General features: G+C 42.8%; 1 protein-coding gene across 7 annotated transcripts in view; it reads right to left on the reverse strand.

Annotated features, from left to right (window-relative positions):
* Positions 1–19,651, reverse strand: part of YEATS2 (YEATS domain containing 2) — a 52,294-nt gene that overhangs the window by 18,906 nt on the left and 13,737 nt on the right. For 5 of the 7 annotated variants that reach the window (XM_076341608.1, XM_076341609.1, XM_076341612.1 and 2 more), the window contains 11 exons: positions 18,242–18,286; positions 17,020–17,206; positions 15,090–15,329; positions 13,018–13,176; positions 10,474–10,577; positions 7,752–7,859; positions 6,506–6,679; positions 5,031–5,289; positions 4,071–4,232; positions 2,386–2,498; positions 378–533 (listed from right to left, as the gene is read on the reverse strand). In XM_076341608.1, coding sequence (XP_076197723.1) covers positions 378–533; positions 2,386–2,498; positions 4,071–4,232; positions 5,031–5,289; positions 6,506–6,679; positions 7,752–7,859; positions 10,474–10,577; positions 13,018–13,176; positions 15,090–15,329; positions 17,020–17,206; positions 18,242–18,286 — 1,707 coding nt within the window. The remainder of the gene's footprint in view (positions 1–377; positions 534–2,385; positions 2,499–4,070; positions 4,233–5,030; positions 5,290–6,505; positions 6,680–7,751; positions 7,860–10,473; positions 10,578–13,017; positions 13,177–15,089; positions 15,330–17,019; positions 17,207–18,241; positions 18,287–19,651) is intronic. The other 2 variants (XM_076341611.1, XM_076341613.1) reach the window with 2 other exon arrangements.

A 19,651-nucleotide genomic window follows, 5' to 3' on the forward strand; every position in this document is an offset into this window, starting at 1 on the left:
AAGAGCTTTAGCAGGTGACCCATTTCTAAGGTTCAAATATTTAGAGCACATTTTTGCACCTGACTGTATTCACTTCTCTAATTCCATTTCACTAAGAAATCCCAGAGTACATTTACAAACTAGCAACCCAAGCTTACACATGACCCACTTTGAGAACAGAAATAAAGCTCGAAAACTGTGGTCCAATATCTGCATATGAAAGTAGGCCTTCATGTGCTTTCCTGATCATAGTACAGCCAGCATCATAATTGTACAAAAAACAAAACAAACCAAACAACTACAAAAGGAAAAGCTTTCATAATGTGTGGCCGTGGTTCCTACACTTCATCTGACAAAATGCTGACTGGTAAGAGAGAAACACATCATTTGCACATTACCTGTGTAAATAGAGCTGTTTTCTGTCCAGTTATCACTTTTAGTGCTTGTCCTTGTGTGGAAGATGCTCCAACTCCTACACTGCCCTGAACAACGGAAGCTGGAGTCAGCTGCTTCCCAGAACTCTGAGGAGAAGGCTGGCCGACCAGAAAGGTGCCCTGCTCCAGAAATAAGTAAGAGAGGTTAGCACTTTGAAACACAGTTAAAAGTCAACAGAAATCTAGGAGTGTCAATACAGGATACAAGCCTGCAGCTGTAATGCAACATTTCATCTTCTAAAACAAGGCACTGCTAATTACAGTGGATGCTTCTGCACTAAGAGCTGGATACAGCCTTCTCTTCTTGCTGCAGAACACCACTTTCTGATGCCAGGGGTGAAAAAGCCACAATCAGTTTCCTGTCTTGTCAGAGGCATCCACTACAATTTAACACACTTTATGCTCTTTAAGTTTATTCTTTGTGACAAATGCTGCTTAGCATGCAAGATCAGAGAGGCTACTGCTAGGCTAGGCAAAAAAAAGAGAGCAATCAAGACATTCTGTCACCTTCTCATTTCAAAATGAATTTAGTCCCCCCGACACAGGCTATATATTCAGAGCTCAGCATACAGAAATCAGAGTGACAACCGGAGGTGTGTACTCTAATAACCTACCACCTGAGACCTTGCCACCCTTCCTGCTTCTCACTAGTGTTCAGTTGCTTCCCTTCAGAGGCTTCTTTCACCCCCTATCACACATGGACGCCTTCACACAATCTTCTGTTTTCTCATTTTTCTTCCTTACTCAGCCTTGCTGTTTCTCTCCAATAATCACAGAATCATAGAACACCAGGTTGGAAGGGACCTCAAGGATCATCTGGTCCAATCTTTCCTGGCAAAAGCACGGTCTAGACAAGACGGCCCAGCACCCTCTCCAGCTGAATCTTAAAAGTGTCCAATGTTGGGGAATCCACCACTTCCCTGGGGAGATTAGTCCAATGGCTGATTGTTCTCATTGTGAAAAATTCTCCTCTTGTGTGCAATTGGAATCTCCCCAGGGGTAACCTGTACCTTGTCTTTTCCATGTGACTCCTTGTAAAAACGAAGTCTCCACCTTCTTTGTAGCCATCCTTTAAATACTGGAACATGACGATAAGGTCTCCCCTAAGCCTTCTTTTCCCAAGGCTGAACAAACCCAGTTCTCTCAGCCTTTCTTTATATGGCAGGCTTCCCAGTCCTTTGATCATCTTTGTGGCCCTTCTCTGGAGCCTCTCCAGCCTGCCCACATCTTTTTTGTATAGCGGGGACCAAAACTGAACACAGTATTCCAGGTGTGGCCTGACAAGCGCTGAGTAGAGTGGGATAAGGACTTCTTTATCTCTGCTGGTGATGCCCTTGTTGATGCAACCCAGCATCCTGTTGGCTTTCTTTGCCGCAGCAGCACACTGTTCATTCATATTGAGCTGCCTGTCTACCAGGACCCCGCGGTCCCTTTCCACAGAGCTGCTCCCCAGCTGGGTAGATTCCAGCCTGTGCTGCACTCCTGGATTATGTTTTCCCAGGTGCAAGACCTTACATTTGTCCTTGTTGAACTTCATAAGGTCCTTGTTACCCCACCCTTTCTTTATTCTCCTATCTCTACTGCTTTCCTCCAACTCTTATACATCCTACTGTTTAAGATAACTCTTCATCTCTGTCATATCACCTCTCTTGTTTTGGAGACCCTTTGGAGATGCTGTCTCTTCTCCACTCACTGCTTGCCCTGGTCTTACTCAGTGCTGCTTTCTCAGCCCGCAAGGAGCCATGAGGGTACCACCCTGCAAGGGGAGGTGAGGGGCAGAGATGTGCCAATAGCAACAGCAAGTGGTAAAGCAGGTGCCTGGCAGAGGGGAGAGAGGCAAGGGTTGTTAGAGAGGATCTAGATGCCATAGTCCAAGAATGTTTCATGTACTACAGAACCACAGGATATCCACATATTACCACTGCAGCCTGAAATGTTGACCTGCTTCAATTAAGATGCTTATACCACTGACCTGGGGTGTCTGCTTCAAGATGTAGGATGTATAGGTGAGGTGCTGTGACAAGTTACTGCTTGTGCTTTGGGTTCCTCCTCCTCCACTATTCGTAGAAGAACCAGACTGGAGACCTGTAACCAGAAGAAGAGGCTTGACCGTTTGGTAACCAAACAATGTCAGCTGCTTAAGCATCCCTGTATACACAATAAATTGAAAACACTTTGCAAGATGCTTGCTGCCACACGTTTTGCAGCTGAATAATATTATCACCCGGTACAGCACAGTTCATATGTGCTGCTGAGCTCTCTTACAGCTCAGCAAATGCCATGAATGAAAGAGGCTATGGGGCAAATAAGGAGGACTGGTGGGCAAGCAAAGCTCATGTCAGGCTGTTTCGAATTTTCTGTCAAAAGAAGATGGTGTCCAACAGACAAACAGTCTTTTCATCAGTCTTTTGCAGGTTATGAATCTGCAGCAAAAGCCCCTAGAAACACTCTGAATCCTGCTGGCTTCTTCATTTTACTTTTGTTGGCTGTTCCAATGCAATTTTGTTAACAAAGTATTAGAACGTGGATACCAAGCAGTGGTATTTTGCAGAGACACTTTGATATTGCTCTGCCTCCAGAAAGAACAGCCTGGACACAGACTTTTCTGCAGTCTCTCATTAAGAAACAAGGGTAAAAAAAATACTTATGGCTCTGTCATAAAAATCACAAGTATTTGCTCTTCCTCAAAGGCTGTGAGATTATTTCCTTGTCAAGGTTGGACTGCCCCAGCTGCTCTCTAAATCTCCAGCAACGGGGCTCCCATCACAAGTTCTATGGCCCAAAAATACCTTCACCAAGAGTATCAACTTTTTCAGTGACACGAACTCTACTGCCATGTTGCTGGTATTTAAAGCCTTATATATTAAACTGAATAATACCTCTTCCTCACTGCTAGTATCAGAACTGTGAGCAAAATGTTTACACCCAATCCATCTCCCATCCCAACCCCCAGGCTCAAAAGGAGCATTCTGGAGAAGGCTCACGACAAAACTCTTAATCTGCACAGTCCAAAACCTGCAGTATTCTTTCCCTACAGCAATAGCACACTAAACAAAGTATCGCCCATCAGAACTATTTTAGCAATATTATTCTCCAGGTATTTCACAGCAAGTGATTCACAAGCCCATTAACAACAAAGTGTTTCTGCTGGTCTCAACAGCTTGGGGCCAAACCTTGTATCAATATTCAAAACTATTTGTTTCCCTCATTCCAGATACAGTATCTTGTCCTTTTCAAAGTTAGTTTCTTATGTGCTATTTTCTCCAGGGTGTCATTCCATTACTTATTAATAGCTTTCACAACTGCATTCAAATCCATCTCAGTTCTGCATCACGAAAATGCAGTTGCCTCTTCCTACAGATCACAACGAAGAGTTAAAGACAACCCTTTGCTGAATTTTGAGGAAATACACTGTCTGTTTTCAGCACAGAGAGAAAGACATTGAGAGCACTGCATGAAAAGCAGTTTCATCTAAAACAGAAGACACGTGAGATCTCAGTCTTAAAAAGCACCACATACTGTGGTGTTGTGAACAAAGAAACCCCATCCCATCACTGACTTCCACAGTACCAGGATGCTTTATAGCAAAAATGCCAAACATATTAATTATGCAGTGATTACATTATTTAACTCATTAGATTTCCCTGCAAGACTAACTAGCATTATTTGTGGCTCGCAGTATGGCTCCTTGGGGTATCAGAAGCAGTTTTCCTTTCCCAGAAGGATTCTTGCTGTTGGTGGTGAGGTACAGTTTGGTGCCTGGTGGTAAGTTTGCCAAATTTGCCAGGTTGGTGGCTGGTAACTGCAGTGTGGCCATCACTAGAAAGAAAGAATAAAAAGAAATAAAACTACTGCTTGCAGAAGGTAGTATGCATTGAAATCTGCACAGGATGAGAGTACTAGGAGTGACATACAGCTAGCCTTTGATAATCTATACTTAGCTGTCCTAACCCCAGATTAATTCCACCAGTGATACACAGACACTTTTTTGAACAGGTCTGGGGGGGAAAAAAAAAAAAAAATCTCTGCGTGCAGTACCACTTATGGCTGCACGCCAAAGCAGCACAGCCATGGGGTCTACAGGCTTACTCCAGTCCAGAGGCCACACAACACCTTTCAAACAGCCGAGAGCCTGAGCTAACAGGCTCAGCTAAAGGCAGCTGTGTGCCGAAGCAGGCAGGGTGCTTCTGCCCACACTCCCCTAACTGTAAGCACTGGGGAAGATGTGAAGATGCGATAAGGACAGTTTGGCTCTTGTTGGTTGGATTTATGTGGAGCCCTTTGAGCATCTAAGAACCACAATGATGGGCAAAAATGTGAGACCTGGCTCCATGAAAGTCTACTAGGTCTCTAGCACACTCCTCAGCATATCTGTCTGATACCCACTCAGAGAAGACTGCATGTTTTAAAGTACTTCTGCTCCCTCTTCCCCCTTACAAATAATGAGTTAACATTTTCTTTATTACTAATCTCAGTCAGCCTGAATTTCCCTACAGACCTCTCTACTCATTTTGAAGTTTTTCAACCACACATTGTTATTTTGTGCTGGAAGAAATCATTATAGAGCACCAAAGTCTACCCATAATGAGTTATTAACAAGGTGTAAAATTACTCTACCTGAACCTTGAGATGTACTCTTCTGAGCACCTGTGGAAGAAACTTGTGCCTTTGTTATAGTCTGCACAGGCTGAGCAACAATTGTCCCTCCACCTCCACTCACGATGGCTTTGGCTACACCTTGAGTCACAACCTGCTTCGGACCAACAGCCTTTGCTACCGAAGAGCTAGATTTTGCCACGAGTATCTGGCCACCACTGATAGCCACCGCTTGTTTCACTGTTGACTGTAAAGCAGAACCAACTGGAACACCAACAACCTGCAACAAATAAATATTGGATGATGTGCTGCTGGCAAGAGCAATCATGTGAATTCTAGCTGGTACACTCCCTCCATCTCTAGACATTTCAGGACACTTTATACATGTCTAGTCACGTATAAAAGCTATTAATTTGGAAACAAAATTAAATTGGCAAAAGGCCAATCCCAAGTAAAAAGATAAACTGTTAGACACAACCAGGATTTCAGAGCACCCACAAAAGATTAAGTACATTCAAATTACAGGGCACTTCCATTTTTTTCTGATATATAAGCAATGGCTTAATTCCAGCTGAAGATAAAGCTTGCCTTGGCAAAGCACAGAGATCCAGAAATTTAGTTTCAACACAATCATGGGAACAGACTACCTGGGAAAACTATGGCCTCAAAGCAGAATCCACAAAGTGCTTCAATTTTATGTGTTGACAATAACTGCAGGCAAACATGTTTGCATACCTGCTCAAACAGGCAAATAAGGCAGTAAAAAGGACAACGAACTGTTGCAAATGCAAATACATATTTACTTATGCAAAAGTGAAAGCTCCCTATGTAGTCTCTGTGCTTGGCACATGATTTGACTCTATCCATAGTGGAAACACGCAAGAATGGAGACAATTTCTGACACATCTGTCATCTCATCACTGTACAGTTACCGTGCCTTCTCAGAAGCTGCGTCACTCCTGTCATAGCAGCACTGCATTGGCACAGACTCCTACAATAAAACACTTGAGTTGCCACTCAAGTAGGACTGCTTCCACCTCATGCTAGTTCTGGCTCAGCCTCCACCCTACTCCCTATTTGTCCTGTTCTTTTTCATTGCAGGCCTGCAGTCCAAAGAAAGAATTTTCCTCCACTTACAGAAAGACTTGGATGAGTTTCAGCAAGAGCTGATGATGGCAGCCAACTTTCTGGGTTGACAGGCTCCACTTCAAAACCACCCCCACTCCACTGTTGCAATGGGTTAGACAGAAGTGGGAGATGTTGCCTGTACACAACAAAATGCAATAGCACCTGCTCACCCTGCTCCCTTCTCAAGGACTACAGGTAAGCATGGTATGAGCCACTCTGTGCACATGAGGAAACTAGCTACCCATGGCGCTGCTGCCTGTGTCTGCGACAGAAGCAACCCTACACCCTTGAGAGAAGCATGAGGTGTTGCAATGAAACCACAAGAAAGCCAGCTTACAGCACACCGAAGATGCCTAAGTGCCTCATACCTTAGACTGCACCGTCCCCTCGCCTGTGCTCACGACCGGCTTCTGTGGTGACAAGGCTAACATGTGGCTCCCTTTTACAGTGACATACTGCTGCACAGAGGTCTGCGTGGTTGTCCCTGTCACTGGTAGTTGGGGTTGCTGGGGCAGCTCTCCTGGCTCCTGCTTTATTATCACCTTTTAAATAGGAAGAAATAATAAATAATAAGAAAAGCAAACACCATAAATCACTGGGGATCATTTCTGGAACAGCCTGTCTGCAAGAAAGGTCAGGTAACGGTCAGTAAATTCAGACGTGGTTCTTACACACCACCAGGTGGACTCTCTAACTCAGCTCCAAGATGAGGGCTACTCCCAACACACAAGTGTGTGAGGGGGGTGGCTGTATTTACAAAGCATTCCAGATTCAAGAGGTGCTCACAGAAATTACAGAATCACAGAAATCACTAGTAATATTACAACTACTAGTCATACTAATGATGGACTTGGCCAGACCTGACTTCTTCAGGCCCTGCATCTCAGAAAGGAGCCAGAACACTTTAAGGTTTCAAATTTCTAAGCACCTTCCTGCTCAGAACATGTTCTAAGCCTCATTTTTTTTTCTATCCTGCAAAATTACATCTGACATTATAGCTATAGATATTGTAAATTATTGTAGCTAATATTATTCTCTTGTGTATATGTTTTATGTTTCTCTGTGACAGGCCCTAAATCTAATCGCTAAGATCAGCAACTCAAAGGCTGGGTTTTTTTGCGTTAGATTGCTGTAGGTACTGTAACTGCATTCTTGCACCTTTTATTTGGATCACCTAATATTGCCAGAAACAACTTTATATTCTGGATAGTAACATTTAAGGAAGTGTACTCACAAGTGGCAACATCTGACATTCAGAAATCACTATAGCATTTTTTAAGAAGCTCCTGATAAATTTACTGCAGTTTACTTTTACTGTATCCCACTAAAAAATAGCTTTAAAAAGATCAGCCTCAATACGACAGCGATTCAAAGAAAAACAAGAATGGATGAAAGAGGAAATAAAAAGAAAAATCACAGGAACGGTAGAGCCACACGAAAAGAAAAGAAAACAAGATACATTTTTTGAGAGGTGCTAGAGAGCCCTTGGCAGCAAGACATACCAGTTCCAGTAACAGTCTAACATGCACTGGAAGTTATACAGTTTGTGGCACAAGTCAGCATGAAATGGCATTACTGGGCTCCTTGTCCCAGCACAAAAGCTGAGAGGAATACCTTTGTAAAAGCTCCAAGTCCTCCAGTGACCGATTTGGGGCTTTGCACTTTGGAATGACTCCCGATGGGACAAAGGGGTGGCATTGTGGCAAACAGAGAATCCTCCTGCTGCGAATAGAAAGACATGGTGCAAAAATCAGTGAAATGTCCAGTACAAGAAATAAAACAAGTGACTGCTAATAAAGGGTAGCATGGACCATCTGGGCAGTCCCAAATTACCTGTACAAATAAGTCATGTCCAAAATCAGTCAACACTTAAGTAAGAGGAGTGTAACATACTTAATACGACCTATAAAGCAAGTTTTATTTGGAAAGTTACTTCTCCAACAGCAGTAACTGTTTCTTACCATATCATACACAGGTGAAAGAAATTGACCCATGTTCCCCCACCAGCTTTTTACACAAAGCATTTCAGAGCTGTAAAATTCAAGTAGGCTGAGGGTGGATTTTATCAATGTGTATAAAATACCTGATGGGAAGGTGTAAAGAAGACCGAGCCAGACAATGCTCAATAGTATCCAATGAAAGGACAAGCGTCAATGGGCACAAATTGAAACACAGGAATTACTGTTTAACTATAAGAACTATTTTTTTTTTAATTTAATGGTGATCAAACACTGGAACAGGTTGCCCAGAGAGGTTGTGGACTTTCCAGCCTTGGAGATACTCAGAATCTGACTGGACACATTCCTGAGCAACCTGCTCTAGTTCACCCTGCTTTGAGCAGGTGAGTCGGACTGGATGATCTCCAGAGGTCCCTGCCAACCTCAACCATTCTGTGATTCTATACACAATCTCAGAGAGAGAAGACAATCTAAGAAGAAACAAGTTACAGAGGGGAAAAAAATGTTCAATTTAAGTCTGCAAGCAAAATTCTCTCAGATGAATTTTTGCTCTCCTGTGACTAGAAAGACCTGATGGCACACAGTCTTTCCAGGCAGAACTCACCATTTGGCAGAAACAGTGAAGCTACCTAACTAAATAGAGTAAAAAAACCATTTCCACACCTGCAAAATCATGCTCCTGGCATTCCCGGATCTGAGGCTGGTAAAGAAGTCAAATGCATTTGAGGAAGTTTGTTAATGGTTCTGTTTTGTTTAAGTAAAATAATTGTACTCTTTTACAATCAATATGAACTCCAAAGCCATGGTTTCACAATCACTTGGCCCATCCTTGGGTTGGATCATGACCAGAAAGCAAGTCCTCAGACTCTAACCTACTACTCCTGCCGTCTTCCTTGTACTGACAGATATGGCTGAAAACAGATTCATTTTCAAACAGACTGGTTGTCTGCTCTGGTTCACCACATCGCTGCACAACTGGTAGCAAACAGGGGGAGGTGTGAAGACAAGGCTAGAGGCATAACCAGTCCTCTCAAAAGCAGGCTGCATATCAGTCATTTTAGAGCGGCTGAAGAAACACAGCCTTAAGTAATTAAAAAAATACAGCGAAAACTAGCACATGGTGAAGAGATGAAAAGTGGTGAGCCAAGCACAATCTGTAACATCACACTGAACTATCAGACACCCCCTCCTCTTTAAAGAAACCATAAAATTACAGCTTTTCCACCAACCAGAAGACATAAATCAAAACAGATTTCTGTTTACAGAGCTGTGATTTTTATATATTTTTTTAAAAATATCTTCAGTTTTTAACTTCGCCCTGGAAATCCAGAACTCAACTGTTACTAATGACGTGTGCCTACTTTGACTCATTGAAAACCTTTCAGAAAGAACTGTCCCAAATCAGTGAAAAATAAAGACTAAAGAATGGTTTTCAACACAGTTAAGTGAAATCCATCTGAGCAGACAGGCTTTTAAAAGCTGAATAGCTAGCTGCACACCTGACACTTAAAATGCTACTCCAAACTAATTACTTCAGACAGCAATCTTCAACAGTTTTTCCCTAACAGACATAGGAAGCGTTTCAGTTCCAAATGTAAAGTGATTTGCTCTCTGCAGGCTGACTGGCAAACCTGCCCCCCCACTATATCCAGAATTAATTATCTTGTGACTTGGAGACAGGGAAACACTCCTGTTTCCAGCAGCACACCCATCAGCTGCTTTCAGAAAGAGCCTCACTGACGCCACTTGCCTGCCAGAAATATCCTTCCTAGCACAAGATGTGGGAGAGATTTTATGTGAGACCGTTCAGCTCCATACCTTTTGGGCTTTGCAGATCAGAAGCATGAACCCTATTTATCACTGTTCATTTACACATTTGGTTACTCCACTGTTTACACAAACATTTTTCTAAATGCAGGCAGTTGTAAAACCACTAAATGAGCTATTTTCAGGCTGCTAGGAGCAGCTGCTGTACAAAAATAATGAACGGAGTGAAGGTTTTGAGGTAGGCACCTCTGGTTTAATCACATACTGTCACTAACAAAGTGAAGAAGATCAAAGTCAGCTACAGAAGAGCTTTTTTGAAAGATAAGACACTTTGAGAGCTATGCCCTCCATGGATTTCCTTATAGAAAAGCAAAAGAGCAGCGCCTTTAACAGAGGTGTAGGCAAGTCTAATTAGAGCTGCACAAAGTGACACTATCATCTTGTTTAACCACCATGTTCTCATATGGCTCCATCTGTTAGACACAGTAAACCTTAATATGAAATGACAACCAAAAGAACTTGCCTGAAATGCAGAATTTATAATACTAAAAAGCTTATTTAATAGGAAGCTGGATTTTAAATGGAAAGTACGCACCTAATGAGAACATTACCTTGACAACTGAGGTGACAAAACTGCTCCCATGGGTCTTTGATACAGGAGATCCAGTTCCATGAGAGGCCTGACAAACACTGGTCAGTTTGCTGGTTGGGCTCCCTGCGTATCGGGAAATAAAGCAAATGTCAGGTGAGGGACAGGGAGCGGTGCCACTGAACACATGAAACCTCTTCTAACAAGAAACATGGCATTTCATTTCGACTGTCTTCTCCATGAGGTACGTCAGTGGGAGTTGGCATGGGCACAAAACAAATCCACTACCGAATTTCCACCTGCAGAATCCACGCCCCAGAGAAGGTACTCTCCACTCAGAGCTCTGTTTGATGCAAGCAAACGGTCAGGCACCTTCCTGGGACACTGAGGATATCAGCTACAGGTGTGACTATGTGAAATTAGGACAGTAAATGAGCTGCCAGTCAGAACTTGCTGCTGCAGATGTAATGTCCTCCACTGCCCAGAAGCCCTCTGAACGTACACTAGCCTCGGACACTGGCATGGGGTAAGGCTTGGAGGAGGCTGGAGTGGGAGGGAAAAGGAAGGCCAGAAAAGGAGGGAGACAAAGTGAGGAGTAACAAGAGGAAGGGACAGAGTGAGGTAGGGAAAAGGAAGAAACAAATAGGGAATGAAGACATAGGCTCCTGTGTCTGTGGAAGACTGCTCTTGCAAAATGACCATACAGAGGCATATGCCACAGCACTCTCCTGACCCCCTGAGATGGATGTAGGTTCAGTGGTAAACTTACCCTACATTATCAGAGCGTGTAAACAACACTGTTGCTCAGCAGCAGTTTTGTTACTGTTGTTGGTTTGGTTTGTTTAGTTTGTTTAAGAGATGCCAAAGCCATGGATTACACACATGAAAACACAGTAATAGTCTCTCATACAGTTGTACTACAATCTGCACTTACATTTAGAAGTAAATGAGCAGCCACTTCTCGCAATAATGGGGTTTGGGAAGGCTGGTTTTCACAGAGCATGAAGTTTCAGATCTCACCCCTCTTTTTAAATATGATCTGTGACTCTGTAATATCACATTACACTCAATCCAGCCTGGCTGCTGTTGCCAAAAAAACCAGTTCTTGCTCCCTCATACGGGGGGTCTGGTCATGAGGCTGTCTGACAAAACTCAATTTGGGGAGGGGACGGTATTGATCTTCTGCTCTGCCACTGACCTGATCTGACTCGTGCAGGATACAGGGGAAGTGGCAGGAGCGCAGGGGAGGGAGAGGCAGCAGGTAGTTTCTTCCAGGCCAGCCTGTACTTATATCACACTAATGTGGTGGCAAACTGCACCTTTAGTGGCATTAAAACTTGTACATCCAAACCATCTGATGCATCTACAGATCCTATCCTCCATGTACAAATCTCTACTAGGAGAACACAAAAGTTACCCAAACCAGGATAAACCACATATGCAGAGTAGACAGTCAGGCTGGAGGTAAAGAAGAAACAGAAAAGAAAAAAGGCAGAACCCCCCCAACCAAACAAAAAAACCCCAACCCTATTGGTGAAACAGCTTCAGTGTTACGAAGAAAGCCCCAAAACATACTTTAAAAAATTCAGCTATGACTATGCTCCCCCTACCAATTCCCTCTGTGATGAAGTTAAAATGAACATGACAGCTGCATTCCCTCAGACAAAAGGAGGAACCGTTATTAAGAGAAGAATTACTGCACCTTCCAACCACGCCCAGTGAATGGTTTGTGTGTTACATGGATGCTGCAGTTCACCACATGGCTCTAGGCATCCTTCTGAGATGCTGGCAAGCGCACACACATACACAAACAAGTGTGTTTTTAAATAGACAGCAGTTCTTGGCCACAAATCACAACAAATAAATGACTTTTGAGTGACCTTTCCTCCAGTCCTGACACAAAGATTACCAATTGACTCCCATACCCATCACCCATCTCCTGCAGTTCAGTACTCCCCCCCCCGATCCTAGACTTATGTCACCACTGAAGCACCAAGGGAATCCAGTTAGAGGAATCCAAACCAGCTGGAATCAGACCAGCTAGAAGTTGAGAGCAGTAACAGAAACTAATACGGCTGTTATCCTGGCAACCCGGGTCTACTCAACCACTTCAACACATCTAGAGCACCGTACACTGGAACTTAAGACTGATCTGCAAGTCATTGCAACCTCTCCATGCTTTTTTTCCCATATCCGCAATACAGTCCTCACCCAACCACCCGTGCACTGCTTCTGCTTAAATCTCTGTGCATCACAACCTACATTACTTCCTCCTCTTCCCTTTTTGCCTGCAAAGAACAGGCTCTCTTTGAAGAAGTATCTGTGAATTCAATTTGGCCTTACACTATGTGCTGTTTCCTAAATGAAGTTATGTTAAAGTCTGAGATAACCCTTAACCATGTTACACCAGCCAATTGTGCAAACCAGTAATACTTCCCTCTTTCTTTGCTGAGTACTTTTCCATCTTCACAAGCTGAAATACTGTTATTATACTAATCATTTTAAAGGGAGAATAAACTTGAATGGGTAAGACTAAGCCACTGCCTTCTGTGATCACACTACACACCTGTGCTTGTGGCTGCTGCTCCAACCATCTGTCCAGGCTTGTCCACAATAATATACGGATTATTAATGACTGAACTAGCAGAGCCTTGCTTCATGTGCACCGGAGTGGAGGTTGGGGTACGAGGTAGCGGAGATGGACTAGGGGTCGATATTGGAGAACCTTAAGAAAAAAAGTCCAATGCTTCTATCTTGTAAATGTTGTGAGAACACAAAAATACAGCAATAGTAGTACTTATTTAAATGGCTTAGAGAAGGAACATTTTTTGAGGATGCAATAACCAGCCTGAGCGAGATCACAGGACTTGGAGAAGGAAAGAGAAGACAGAAGGAAAGGAAAAGGCATGTTAAGCACTATGGCTCATACCTACCCTGGACATTCTCTGCCTATCAGGACAAGCAGGGTTCAAAGGGACCTTGAGAAGCCATCCAGTCCATCCTTGAATCCTGAGGGATGTTACCTAAATCATTGTCACTGCCAAGACCAGTCCACCCAAGGAGATGAAGAAAGAGAGCTGAGCTCCTTGATAGGTGCTCTCTTTCCCTTGTGGAGCCCACAGTACAGGCATTCAGAGCCAGGAGCCAAGCAGTTCACGTAAAAAAGCTGTGCAATACAGCAGCCAACAGACAGGCATGGACGCTCTTGTCTCTTCACTGCTCTCACTACAGCAGAAGCCCCTGAAAGCAAAATCTAAAGTGTGCAACTTCTGGGTAAGAGGACCAGGAGAGAGAAAAAACTATAGAAGAAAAAAAGCTGCATGAGGGGGTAAACAAGAAATTCAGAGAAAAGGACAGGCAAGGAAGTGATCAGAGAAAGAGATGGCAGCAAGCACGCTAAGCTTCAACTTCCTGTTAATCTGCTTTCTTGGCAGTGATTGACAATTAAAATGGAACAGAAATACTGATCAAATAAAATCCCCATGTCTTATAAACTGCTTTTGAAATCTGAAAGGGGTGACACTTCTCAGCAGACAGCAGAGACTTGGAAAAATATTTAGCAGGGAAACATTTAAATAGCAAAGATCAACAGAGAACAGTCCAAGAATTTTAAGAAAGATAGGATGGCCCCTGTAATTCTTGCTTTCTGGGAAGCCTTGGGAAAAGAAGGTCAAGAGAAGAGCTTATTAAGAAAGAAGAAAGCACTTGGCATAGGTTCAAATGTAAATAAGCCTGAGTACATTTTTAAGACGTCAAGGAAAAATACTAAAATTTAATTAAAAAAACCCAACAACAAACCAGACACACTTGAGGAAAATTATTTGGGTGCAGATCATCAGAAATCACACTGAAGCTGGTGCTTCATCCTCTCTACCCTGAACACCAGAAAATGAAGGGATGTAACAGGTCATCTTTCAGCTTCACAACATGTGACATGGTGAGCTGCAGATTAAAACTTTCTGATGTAAAACATCATCCAGTGGATGGCATCATGCCCGGGCAGGGAAGGGACTATAAGTGAAATGAGTAAACAGCACCTTGACCATGTTTGGTTCGGAAGCTATCAAAAGAATATCACATGGCTCACTGCAGTCAGCTGACAATTTAATCCAACAGAGGGTGAACTTTTGGAAGAGGAAGACCAGAGCCGTTCCACCTGAGGAGATACCGCAAGTACAAGAGGGACCACTTGAGTCTACAAGATTGAACCTAATTATTAGCCCAATAATCAGAAAAAAAAAATTCTTCTTAATCCATCCCAGTTGTCTGAAAGCGGGAGGGAGAAGAATGGCTTCTTCCCACATAAAAATACCCCACATGGAAGATGTGTCCTTGCCTGGGCCTTTATGTGGGTAGCAGTCCAGTTAAAGACTATCATTTTCATACTTAAAAGCATTGGTGAACAGGGAGAGGACAGCTCTCATCCTGCTTTTGATCTGATGTGAAGCATTTCACACTTGTATTTTTTTTCCTTGAACATTAAGAAGTGTGTTTAGCTCCTTATTCTAGAGTTTCCTACTACCTGACATTCAAACATTGGCAGGAAATCAGGGGAAGGACACAAAACAAGTCCAACTGGTTCACTCTCTTGTTTTCCAGGGTGAAGCACTGGGTGAAGATAGGTAAACTAACATTCACCTGATACAATCTTGCAACTCATGGTGATAGGCTGGAAGGATTTTCCTGGCGACTCTGCAGGGCTTGGACTCTGACCTTGAGGCACTATTTTACAGCTAGCTGCAATGGGTTGAAAAGCTGAATTTCCATGAGAGCCAAAGGCAACTTTCTGTGTGGCTAACTTGGTGGGAGTCCGTTCTATCGAAGATGGCAGGGAATAAAACGTGGCATGTCTTTCAGTTTCAGCATTCCCAGGGAATCCTGATTAAAACAGGGAAAAGAAGAGAAATAGTTCTTAGGCTGAGACATCTAATTCCTTACTGTGCTTCTCTACACAAACAAAACTCAGGTACGACAAACACACTCTCAAATGAAGGAAGGAAAAGCAACTGATGGGCAGCGTTGAATGGGGAGAAAGTTGGGTAGGAGCTTCCTCTTGTGTAAGCCTGTTGGATTTGTCCCTGAACAGAAGAATAAAATGCTACCGTGCACAGCCCGTTCAGCTGTGGCAGGTGATCAGCCACTTCTTAAACATTTTCTTGGAACAACCCTTCCATTGACCAAAAGCTGCTGGTAGATTCAAGTGTCCTCGGTAAGGGCTCCACATGACTAAGGCTGGATCTCCTTCGCAGAGAATCTCACAGTACATTTTTTGGGGTAAGAGCACAAGGAGACCACCTGCTGCCTTTTGACCTGGGTTAAAGAATCCACCTTATCTGATGTAGAAGGAGATCAATTAACCTGGAGCTGAGGAGAGAAGCCACTGCCTGTCAGTGTAAGAAAGAGGCAGGTTTACTTCCTTCCTGTTTGCTGCAGCACTGCTCACCTAAAGGTGCTGCATATCTTCCTGTTTGAATAAAAAGCCAGTGCATTTAAAATTTGGTTGCGTTTCTCCTTTTTTGGCCACAAGAAAACACTGCATTTAAACAGTGGACATTCTTCTCACTGAGCCAGAACACCACCAGTGGCATTACAGCACCTACCAGAAAGCGCACCATGCGAGACACCAGCTTAAAGCCATTCCTTGAACACAGGAGTGTCAGGATAAATCAAGAAAGGCATCAGACCATCTTGCATGCGACCGTATTTTGAAATATTAAGTTGCTGTTTCCAGCAAGTTTCTCACACTAAAATGTGTAAACCATAAAAGACACCCTTGTTTCTCAGCCCAGTTAACCAAGGTCTATCACGTAAGCCTTGACACCATATATTTCAGAAAATAAAGCTAAATACTAACAGAGGCACAGTTTTTCCTACTTCACACAAACTACAAATCAGAACAGTGTGCCCAAGTGGCCAGCACGAGCTTGTTTCAGGCAACTCAAATGATCCTAAGGCATCAACTGCTGGCCCATTGCAACGGGCACTGCATTTCCTGATCTTACAGGGGAAGGTGAGAATGGGACCATGACATGCACAGATGACATCCCTTGGACAAATGTACACTACATCTTTTCATGTTCTATTTTCAACACCACAGTTATGTAGTCATTTTTTTTCTCCCACAGTCAACTCATGTTAGGCATCAATGTATATAACTGAACACACCACTAGACCGATTTCTTAAATCTATACACAGTCCCCAAAACATTCAGAAACCTAAAAAACCCTCTGAAAACAGTCTGCCAGGAACAAAACTACAAGTGCTATTCAACAACCTTTTTTCCAACTACATCCGCTGCATAAAGCTCCATATTCACTACGTTTAGCAAAACAGAGCCCACTCCCAAACTCCGCATTAAAAAAAAAAAAGCCAACCAAAAAAAACCCCCAAATAAACCGTAACAATTTCTGAATTGCATTTCAGAGTACATTGAGGAAATAATCATCTGGGGTGAGCAAGGAGCAGGTAGCACTGGCAACCTTTAAGCCAAAAGAGCAATTAAGAGGAGGTATCCAGAAGAGCTGAAGTTCCAAGAACTCAAATTTCACCAATACCCATTCGCTTTACCTTTGTCCACAGAAGCATCTGGGCTGGAGTCCCGCAACTGTTTAATTGGCGAAGAAGCTTTGACTGGTGCTGGGATACTCAGTGGCAGTGGTAAAGATGTAGGAACGTCAGAAAGGTCAGACTCTGAAGACTGGGAGAAGAGATATTCCTCACCAAGGGAATGCCTGTGTAGCTCCACATCCACTACCTTCCAGAAATAGAAGAAAGGATGACATCAATATTTGGTAGTTAGGTGAAGGTATAAAAAGTGAAAACAACTATACCTCTTCTTTTTATTTTAATGTCTGGAAACCTCTACCTCTCCTCCCCCCACCTCTGCATCAGGGAGACTTCCCAGAGGTCCAGCAGCACCTGAGCTAAGACAAAAATCTTGCAACATTTAATCACCACTATAAAATAGCACATCTCTCAGTCCATGAGGAAATCTGAATAGCGAACACTGTAAGGAATACAGAGCCCAGCTCCAAGCATCCCATTAAGGAAAGGACTGCATACCCACTTAGGGACAGGCAAAAAACTGCAGCTTGCCTTTTCTGCCTTTTTTGATATGGCCTTGAGAAACACACCACATTATCTACTCTTCAAAAGTGTTCTTTAATCACAGTAGTAGACATGTCACATTAATGTTTTCTCCACAGACTGAAAAGCTGAAGTAATGCAATTTCACCATAAAAATTTCCATTCACTACAGTACAAGGGGAAAATAATACAAAAAAAACTTTAGGGATATAGCAAACTGAGTTATTAATTCATTTATTTTATGTTTTAAGAGTTCATTTTCCATGAAGATACTGAATCTTGACAGACGCAGAAACTTAGAAGTACTTAATATACTGCAAAATTTCAGCAGGATAGTTGGGTGATCCCTTTAACTTAAATTCTTTATGTATGAGATCTGCAGTACAACAGAATGCAAATCAAGACATTTGGTATCAGAAACTCCACAAAAAAATAAAAATTAAAACTGTAGTACAAGTTAAGCTCTTTATGAAAGAAGAGCTGGAAACAGTCTCCCCTGAACTAGAAAGGGGAAAAAATGACTGTTGTCATGAACAGTGACAAGGCGTCATAATAATTTCATTTAACAAGAGAGAAAAATCTACATTCCAGAAATTGTGAAATCAAATGGGTCTGACTGTGCTTACTCCTGTGTATCTTTTTCTTTTTAAACATCCTTAAGGGAATCAAAGTATAGCATCCGTCCCATGACCCGTTGACTCACCGTTTCTGCGCCAAGTGTCTGCAGGCCTGTGTAGGTCCTGTCCAACTGGGTAAAACAATACAATATATTTATATTAACCAGGGCAAAGCCATGTATTAGCTAGAATTTACAATATAATTTGTTTGAAAGGGGTTCAAACTGTGTAAGTTGAGCAGCAGTGCATCAAATATTTTGAGGCCACAGGGTCAGAAATCTGTGTGCTATTTAGTACCCTCTCTTCTGCAAAAAAGCCAACCACAATCCAAAGCCTACACTAAAGCAGAAAGGAGCAAAAAAGATGAAGGAAATGAGATTGTTGGGGAGACAGAATCATAGAATGGTTTGGGTTGGAAGGGATCTTTAAAGGTCATCTATTCCAACCCCCCTGCAACGAGCAGGGACATCTTCAACTAGACCAGGTTGCTCAGAGCGCCGTCCAACCTGACCTTGAATGTTTCCAGGGATGGGGCAATTATTATCTCTAAGAGGAGCCTTTGAGGAGTGTCCTTTTTTTATTCCTGAAGTCAATATAAAGAAAAAATAATGAGGAAAAAATCAAAGAGACTTAAACTAACCAGCACAAAGGCTACGTTTGCACTATACTTTTGATTAAATAACTGTTCACACTGAGTATCAGCTGATGAAGAGGCAGAAAATCCCACAGGCATCTATTAAGATACTTATAGAGAGAAGCTGGGTTTGACAGGCTCCCGGTGCTCCGGAGCCCAGGGGCAGACAGGCTGCCAGCCACAGAGGGCTCAGCTCACTCACATCACCTCACAGCTGCCACAGGCTCAATACGTGAACAGCAAAGATTTGCTGATTTGAGTTCTCGTGTGCCACAGACTGGCTCAGTTTTCTTCTGTAGGCTGGGCTTCCTTTGCTGCACAACATCCATCATACTGTTACCAATTTCTCCCCAAGTTATATCCCTCCAAATATATTTTACTCATCATCTGCATTAAATGTCCCTAAGTTCCAGGGGAACATTTCCAACATTCTCTACTGTCTATATCTGGGGTTGCAATGAGGTAACTACATTAGCAGGAAATTCATTAATGCAGGCAGGGTTTAAATAAAACTAATCATGCTGCTCAAAGAAACAGGAAACTAAACCAGCTCAGGACTTAATTCCACTAACGCTAGGGACTACTAATTAAAAGAAAAACAAGAGCAATGGCCTAGTTTTTCAGGACTGCTGCATACTATAAATCCTATTAAGTGTCACAGGACAGGTGAATGAGTTGAAGAAAGCTCTCTTCAAAAAGAACACGGAATGAATGGGGAATCTCAGCCACTCCCTGCGCACTCTACCAACAGAGAGAATCTCTAGCTGATACACGCAAGTGCTGAAGGAACAGAACAGGTATAGCAATCACTTTACCAACAGAAAGATAGCCCTGCAGCACCCTGTCAAGTTAAAGGCAGTGA

Source organism: Aptenodytes patagonicus, chromosome 6 (genome assembly GCF_965638725.1).
Source record: "Aptenodytes patagonicus chromosome 6, bAptPat1.pri.cur, whole genome shotgun sequence".
Taxonomy (NCBI): domain Eukaryota; kingdom Metazoa; phylum Chordata; class Aves; order Sphenisciformes; family Spheniscidae; genus Aptenodytes; species Aptenodytes patagonicus.